At 34.2% G+C, this 9240-nt stretch overlaps 1 protein-coding gene across 1 annotated transcript in view; it reads left to right on the forward strand.

Moving 5' to 3' along the window:
* LOC123868858 (homeotic protein Sex combs reduced) overlaps positions 1-8495 on the forward strand; it is a 54062-nt gene extending 45567 nt beyond the window's left edge. Inside the window, exon 3 of the mRNA XM_045911499.1 lies at positions 6458-8495. Within this exon, the coding sequence (XP_045767455.1) occupies positions 6458-6762 (305 nt within the window). The 3' untranslated portion in view covers positions 6763-8495. The remainder of the gene's footprint in view (positions 1-6457) is intronic.
* Positions 8496-9240: the final 745 nt, after the last annotated feature.

A 9240-nucleotide genomic window follows, 5' to 3' on the forward strand; every position in this document is an offset into this window, starting at 1 on the left:
GGCGAGGACTTTAGGCATTATTACTGGGAGCCTAATGCAGGTTTTGCTTTGCCCATGATTCGGAATGTTACGGTGTATAGTATAACCACACAAAATATATCAAATCTTCTTAGTTTAGATTTCTAACGTTTGAAAAGAGATCAATGTTTTTTTTTTTTGAAACGCCTAAATTAATAAACGTGAGGCAACGAGCCAAACAACAAGGAGTGGTGACTAGGAAATGACGTATGAATTTACACCTAGTCGCAACATTCTACGGGATGATGACATAATTTAGGACACGCACGTTTTGAAGACGTAGTGAGTAGATGCAGAAGACTGTAGCGTATATATAAATAATAAAACTGCTTGTCCTGACTGACTGACTGATTGATCTATCAATGCAGAACCTATATAACTACAACTAGGGTTAGAAAATTGAAATTTTGACATTAGCAGGTACTCAGGCTTTTCGAGCAAAACTAAAGAGGTAGATATTTCAAGACTTTTGCTTTCACCACCTCACAGATATTCAAAAATTTCACTGGAGCGAACCAGGAGTGAGTCAGATAGTGCTAGTATAAAAACTGAAAGCCTATAATACAATGTAGATTTAAAATAAATAATGAGCAGTTCTATGTGAGATGTGGGGAATATTATAATAGGCCTAAAACAAGTACAATTAGAGGTACATGCAAAATATATACTGAACACTGAACATACCTATTTAGGTATAGAACAATGATACTACTATAATACCAACTGTATAATATTATAAAGCAGATAAAACAACGTCCAATCGCATATTCGATTCAACAAATAAAATAAAGAGATTGGACGAATAAAACCCGAAGCACGACGCGGGTAGCGTTTTAAGTAGACTCCTGATAGGTAGGCGACAAGTAAAAATAATTAGTGGTGGTCAAGCCGAGTTAATACAGTGGCATTTAAAATTAAACTTTATTGTGAATTCAGTAGATTCCACTTTGTATTTTACTTGAAGGGTATCTTCGCGATTATTCACGGGAGGGATTAGTAGCTTGACGGCATGACCTTTACGGAATTAGTGAGGAGCTATGATTAATACTGCAATATACTTAGGCTCAAAGCGGCCGCACCTTCTGAATTCTTGTAAGTATAAAAGAATAAATACAATAATAAATTGCATTAAATGATTGCCCACAACATAATATGTAATTTAAGGCAATAGGTGTTCTTACAAGTAGCCTCTTGATATATTTACAATAAAAGTATAATTTTTGGAAGACAAACTATACTTACTTACCAGAAAATCGGTGATCTAAATAGACAAACTCGTAAACAGAAGAAATCGTAATGTGCTCGCGACTCCTGCGCGCCCGTCTCAAAAAATCCGAAAGTCTTTTACGGAAATTAGTGTAGGTAATCTTTTATTTCACAACCAATTATAGACTTGCCTTTAAGCAAGTTTAAAAATATACTCTGAAAAAAGCATTTTAAACAATCGAAGATTATGTAAATGATAAAAGAGTGTAGGATTACTACCGGCTCAGTCTAGCAAAACGCGTGTAGATAGGTTACATGGCTTGGAATTGTAAATTAAAAATTTTGAAATAAGCAACTGCCAAGATTCTTGTTGGTTCATATCAAGGCCATTCCAAACCAGTGCAGTGGTCGATTCATTTGACTATTCAAAACTACTTGTACAAAAATATTTTATTAAAACATCTTTTTACATTAACATAAAAGTAAAAGTTAAGATGGTTACAATTTTCATTTGCCAGAAAGTGATAAATCCTCGTTCAAACAAGAACTACTTAGATACATAAGTGCACCTAATTATAAACGTGTAGTAGGTATATTGAATCAAAAAGTTTTCAAGATATCTGAACACCTCTAAAACGAGCCTGAATATTACAAAATAGGTACCACATCCCAGCTCAAAATTCAGAATACTAGACTGGATCTAAATTTAAAAATTCACCCGCTATTCATGATTAATGTGTCTGTTTGTATTGAATATTATAGGATGACCTGTTTGTGGATGCACCGACTACTTGTAATGGGCAGATGGTATAAACATTTGCTCCTAGCAACCAGTTTTTATGACGTCTCCACCGTTTCCTAGTTTTCAGGTGTTCATACAATCTGAATAATATTTAAGGTATCACCCAAGTATTTCTTTAACTTTGGACAAAATACATTTAAGAGGGCTCTCTCCGTCACTCGTTTCATACAATCGTAGTTCCAATTTTATTTGAATATTTTGCTAGAAACTAATATCTATGTCTGTGGTTTTCCAGATTTCTGTTAAAATATTCGGTTTCAAAGTTACGCGGTCTTAAAAAATTTCATACAAATCTTTGAGCCCCTGTAGTTTTAAACTACATATTTTTAGAAAAATCTAAACACCACAGACACAGATATTAGTTTCTAGAATATGTCTGCAAAATTTCATGGACTTTGGTTGCTTAATATTCAAATGAAATTGGAACTACGATTGTATGAAACGAGTGACGGAGAAAGCCCTGTTAACTACAAATACATCTAACTTACATAACTCAAAATTTAAGAAATCCCCGACACAAAAACCTCTATAAGAAAACTAGAAAAGGGCTCATAACTTTCAAACGGCTGAACCGATTTTCTTCGATTATAGCTAAGAACACTCTCAATCAAGCCACCTTTCAAACAAAAAAACTAAATTAAAATCGGTTCATTCGTTTAGGAGCTACGATGCCACAGACAGATACACAGATACACACGTCAAACTTGTAACACCCCTCTTTTTGGGTTGGGGGTTAAAAATGTAGATGTAGACGACGTACTTTGAAATTACTATCTAGCCCTAGATAGGTATTTACTGTAGCCCTAGATGTTACCTGGGGTTAAATTTCTGAAAAAAGATTATTTTTAATTTTTTTTATTGCAGGATAGGCTTGCGCTTGGCTACAATCATGCCTTAAGAAAGCAATGATGAGGTCTAAGTTAGAGCGCGCTTGACTAATCGAATCTTTGCAAAGAGCAGCCGCCGAATTTCTGAACAGTTGCAGTGGTATCTACCACCATTTGACTATTCAAAAGTACTTGTCAAAATTTATTAAAAAAAATATTTCTGTATTATATTCTATTCAATGATGGTGAAAATAGCACCTACTCGTGTCATAAACATCTATTTTTTACTTTTAATTTAGATTTTAGATGAATACATTTTTTGTCCAATTTATTAAAGCCATTCAATAAACAGCCTTTGGTGATGTGAATCATATTAATATTATGTTATTCTCCATTCGAACTTCACACACGGTACCTATCCATTATTTCTATTAAAATTTACAAAAAACGGTCAAGTGCGAGTTGGACCCGCATGCGAAGGGTTCTGTTCCATTGTATGAAATTATGTACCTATTCTATAATATTTTTTCATTGACAACATGGTGGCCAATTTAATTTTTTTAGCACTAGAGGATGCCCGCAACTTCGTCCGCGTGGATTAAGGTTTTTAAAGATCCCGTGGGAACTGTTTGATTTTCCGGGATAAAATGCCTATGTCAATTACAGGGACGCAAGCTACCTTGGTACCTTTCATACAAATCAGTTATTGCGTTATAATACAAAGCGGATGGGTTTTTAGGAATCCCGTGGGAACTCTGTGATTTTGCGGGATAAAAAGTTGCCGAGGTCCGTTCCCAGGATTTACCAAATTTCCTCAGAATCGGTTAAACTGTTGGGCCGTAAAAAGGTAGCAGACAGACAGACAGACACTTTTGCATTTATAATATTAGTATGGATTTGTTGTTATAGCAGCAATAAAAATATACACTTTGTGAAAATTTCAACTCTCTTTACTATTATGATTTATGAGGTACATTCCGCTGACAGTCACAGATTGACAGATTGATAGACAGCGGAGGCTTAGTTATGGGTTTCATAGGGTACGGAACCCTAAAACGATTATGGCATGCAGAAGTCTCGTCTGCTTATCAGTCCAAACATCATAGGATTGACCACATAAAAATACACACGACACTTTTATTACATGTATTCTGTTTTCATCTTGATGTCATTAGTCATGCCCTCTTTGATGTTTTATCGCTAAACATTTTTATGTTGGCATATCTAGCCCGTTATTAAGTACCCATGTTGATGGAAAGATGTAAGAAAAATATTCCGAATGGCTTGTGATCATTTTTCTTATAGATCCAGTTGGAATGGAATAAGTGATTAAAATATATAATAAACAAGCGGCCTAAATACATGGAAATAACGAAAACTATTTATATTAAAATGGGTACATCTGTAGATTTTTTCGGGCGATATTAAAGCGAGCAGAAAAAAATAAGCTACTTTTTAGCTGAACGGCTAGACTATAAATTATTTAAGCAATCTAGCATATTATGAGTTTCAAAAAATCCAAAAGCGGTGCCCAAACAATAACTGCGATACCTATTTAATTATTTTTCTGTTTCATAATGTTTGTTTAATATCTATCTATCTATATATGTTGAGAGAGAATATTTATTTGCAACTCTCAGCTTTATCAAGGAAAAAACGAATATGCTAGCTATGTTGAATTTTGAAATTGTGACTGTCCAAAACTTAATTTAAAAAATGTTCAAAATAATATCTAAATATCCCCGAAATCGTCTCCAGATTCAGACTGTTTTAGTTTTCAAATTTTAGACTCATCCATAGGTATTACTAGATGTCATTCGTTTAAAATTCGACCATGCAATATGTCTAGACTCAGACGGAATATAAAATGGTCTGTGACCTAGAATCACCGACTTTAGAAAAAAGGGAATGAAATTTTTGCTATATGTTTAGCAGATACAAAAATGTTTAACCAGCCTATTTTTTTTTGCTTTGTTACAAGTTGAACTTTACTTTTTATAAAACCGTAATCATGGTGATTACTGTTTTATTATTGATTTCAATCAAAACACCGGCTATTCCTACTTATTTCTGTAATAAACATTGACCTAATGATTTATCTAACTTTTATTACAATCTATTTCTATTACATTAATTACAACCCACCACCTCACGAAATGGGTTCATAATAAATTATAACTCAACACTATTATCTCATTAAAACTAACACTAAAAATAGTCGCTACCTCGGTGTCACCAGCAGTAGACGCGAAGCTTTAGGATCACAAATATCTAAACGACGTCTCAAACCTTGATGTATTGCAAAATAATGTAGCAGGCAGCTCTTTTGTCACCGTGACATATCGCCTATACCTGTTCTGAGGTTTTTATCCTCCTATATTCATCTGCACTTCCTAATCATACCTACTTGGAATCAGAATTTTAATATAAGCATTTCATCAAAATCACCATATTTGTGAATTCACATTGAAATTCATATGCCCTCGTATTGTGTCCATTCGTTTCGTCTCTGTACAAGGATTATGGTAAAATAATGCTGCCAGTCAGTTGTTTGTGCATCGGCCTGTCACTAACATTTCAATCTCATAGGGTTTTTGCTGCAACATCACTTGTAGTACTTCGGAGGGCATCAATATTTATAGTTTTTAAACATCTTTATCGACGCGGGCTTGACATCTCGGACGGAATAAGGGAGAATATCGAACGCTTGTGCTGTATTTATTACCGTCGCATTTCTTTTATGTGTTGATCGTTCCGTTTGTATTAATATTTTCAGTTGCGTTACTTTATAAGCTGCACTTATGATTCATCATTCCGAGGAGACCGAAGTTGTCAATAAAGTTGATAAACAAACGTTAATAGTCGGTTATTTCGAAAACGATTCATTAGTGGTCGAGGCTGCTTAAAGAAATGTAACAAATGACACAGTTTAATTTGGAAGACAGAGTCGGACAGGTCGCATATCGATCACAAGTGGACTGGCGAGCATCCAAGCCGACCAAGTGGTGGGCTGCACCGGCGACGTGGCGTGACAGGTGTGCGCGCGGCATGCAACCCGTGACACGCCACTCGCCAGTCGCCATCGCCAGACTGTTCGCACCACTGTCGAGCCCTTCTTTCATCCGCCTAGTCAATTCCGTTCGGACTCTATCATGTCTCTTTCCTAAAACTATTTATATCCATGCTAATTTTATTACGTTTAACGCAACTTAACAAAAAATCTTCTTATAAGACGTTCGTTCACTTTACCTTGAAATACTTTCCTTTATTTAACTCGTATTTAAAATTAATTCATATTTACTAGTGTAATAAATCATTTCGGAGACGTATATGATAATAAATTGAAGTGCGCTTTATAAATGCTTAACAGAAATCTCGTCTTGAATCGTGCGCATTGCCGCAAGCTGTACATCACAATCGAGCAAGCGTGGCAAGGCACGAGACGATCGAGCCAACTATTCATTGGCGCTCAAACGGGCATTCAGTTCTAAATATTAACGTGCCTTCTCTTATAACTAGTATAGTGCGTAATTAACTTCTGTCGTGAACGTACGAAAATTATTACATATGCAACGTTATTAATTGTCTCTTGTAACTGTTTCAGGTACAGTCAATGCGAATGGAGAGACGAAACGCCAAAGGACGTCATACACCCGGTACCAGACGCTCGAGCTCGAGAAAGAGTTTCACTTCAACCGGTACCTGACGAGGAGGAGACGGATCGAGATCGCGCACGCGCTCTGTCTAACCGAGCGCCAAATCAAGATCTGGTTCCAGAACCGGCGCATGAAGTGGAAGAAAGAACACAAAATGGCATCGATGAATATCGTTCCATACCATATGAATCCGTACGGCCATCCTTACCAATTCGACCTTCACCCGAGTCAATTTGCGCACTTGTCAGCATAGGATCAGTGGAATTTTTCGAATAGTGGATAACTGATTTACTAACCCTATTAGTCTGCCGTTTTAAGACGGAGTTGTATGTAACATCACACTAGCATAATGTGATGTTACAGCAACTAGACTAGATCAGTTATTCGCTGTTCGAAAAATTTATTTAAACTAATTTGTTGAAAGTTGTTGTTGTGACATTCAGTGACACTCAAAAACAAAATGTGTTCGTGCTGAAATACATAAGTGTAAAAGAGTAAGGAAGAAGACAAAGGACATCCAATAGTGAAACATTTTAATTACAATCTGTACATAATCCATATTTTTAAATACTTAACTTGCAGCTAGCTATGTTAAACAAATAACTTAGAATCAACATGAACGTGTCAAATTGTTGATTTAGAAAGAAATTTGCCTAGTCATAAGCTATAAATTGATGCGCATTTTATTCCTAAAATTGTAATATATAAACAAAGTATGAATAATAGTGTAAATTGTGATGGCTAGTTAGAATATAGGATAGGAGTGTTTGTTAGATTTCAAATATTAAAAGTATCAAGCAACATACAAACATAACGACATAGTTAAAAGTAATTGTGTATAGAATAGCTGTCGCGCAAAGTAACAAATTCGGAAATGTACAGGGATAAGATAAACTTTTGGCGAATTCAAAACGAAATTATAACTATTGAAATAACGAATCATTTTTACTGAAACCATTTAATTACTTAACGATATAATGATGTTATAGATTAGCAAGGGCTTGTAAGACGCTGTGAACTTAATTACAGGATATAAGCTCAGTTAATTTAGAAAACTGTGAATAATTACTTATTTCTTCCTAATTTGTAAATATGAAATAAAATAGCATTAAAATATCTGAAAAAGTTTAATATATATCAACATGATGTCAACTTTTTCGATGAACTGTTTTATGTTCCTGTTCTTAGTTGTAAATAACAAATATGTAATATGAATATGATTATAAAATCATGGTTAATAGCATTATAATTTAGAATAATATCTACAAATAGTTTTAAAATATGTCCACCAATGATACCAACTTATTGATTCATATGACTAATGCGTACTTTAAAATCTTTAATGTCGTATTTGTAAAATGTACTTAAAATATAAAATTAGTGGGTAAAGATTTTTTAATTTCTTCTCTTAAAAAGTATTTTAGTGTACATCTATTAAATTTTTATTATTCTTCCATTAGTTCTGCAGTTTCATATAAAATTAAAGCTTAAAGTTTTGTTAGAATCTCTTCAATGTCGTGGTCAGCTGTGATATTTTGTTAAAATTTATTCTTAAGTGAAACATATTTTTGAGTTTCATATTTAAAATCTGATGGTGTGGTTGTATGATTTTCGATTTAATTACGACTTTTACCTGGTTTCATTTGTTGCTTTATTTATTGTTTGTAAATAGTAGGTTTTGTCACATAGTGTTAAACAAATAATTTCCGAATACCCATTAATGAGATGCTCATGTTTTTGTTCAAGAACATTTTCTACATTGTAAATTATGTTGTGCAATAGGATGTGGCCTATTATTCGAACTGTCTCTATTATTTCCTATTTTGTATAATATTGTTTATTTACTTGTGTTATTTCTTTCTAATTAATAAATATAAATATCTTTATCGTTCATTCCAGTTAAATGAGAGCTCTAGTGAAGTATGCTACATGATCATTTAAATTATTATATTGTATGAATAAAATGTATTATTAAATTTGAGAAAATTGGTGAAAATGATAAAATAAATTATGAATATAGACATGGTTTTTATTTTCATTTTGTGTGTTTAATTAAGGATAGAGAACAGTAAGGTAGAGTAGCTTGACAAAATAATAAAACATGATTTTAATATTTGCGAGATACAGCCTAATCAAAACGTCATATAAATAGACTTGTACTGACTGATTGATACAGCCTAAGCCACTGGGGCTAGAAACTTGAATTTTGTACAGTAGCATCCTGAACACTAACAAATGATTTCGGAATTTTATGCCTAAGTGGGATTAAATAGGGAGATGAAAGTTTTTATAAAAGTCCGTCATTTTTCTCATATCTATATAAATTAATCTATGAAAATTGGCATTTGAGTTTTAGGATGAAAATGAAGAAGTAGATACGTGTTTCAGGATTTTCGGAATTTGCATCTCCTCTTCGATTTTCAAAAACTCCGGCGAACCAGGGCAGATCAGGGCGGATCAGTTAGTATTCCTAAAAAATCTCGCAAAAGCAAACGGTTATCCAAGTTCATTTCAAACATTCGCTGCAACCGCCAGTTCGACGCCTCCGCTCGTATTGAGTGATGATAAATGATAGTACCAATGACAACCTGCGAGGGGGCGCCGGGGTACCACGTGCCAACAAAGAGTCGAAAAATGTGAAGGTTGCTTTAGTTTGTAGGTCGCGGGCGCGTATCGGAGCCTGAACCTATAAATCATCCTGTCGGAATATTTTGCTTTATACTTTTACTGT

The sequence above is a fragment of the Maniola jurtina genome, chromosome 10, assembly GCF_905333055.1.
Source record: "Maniola jurtina chromosome 10, ilManJurt1.1, whole genome shotgun sequence".
NCBI lineage: Eukaryota > Metazoa > Arthropoda > Insecta > Lepidoptera > Nymphalidae > Maniola > Maniola jurtina.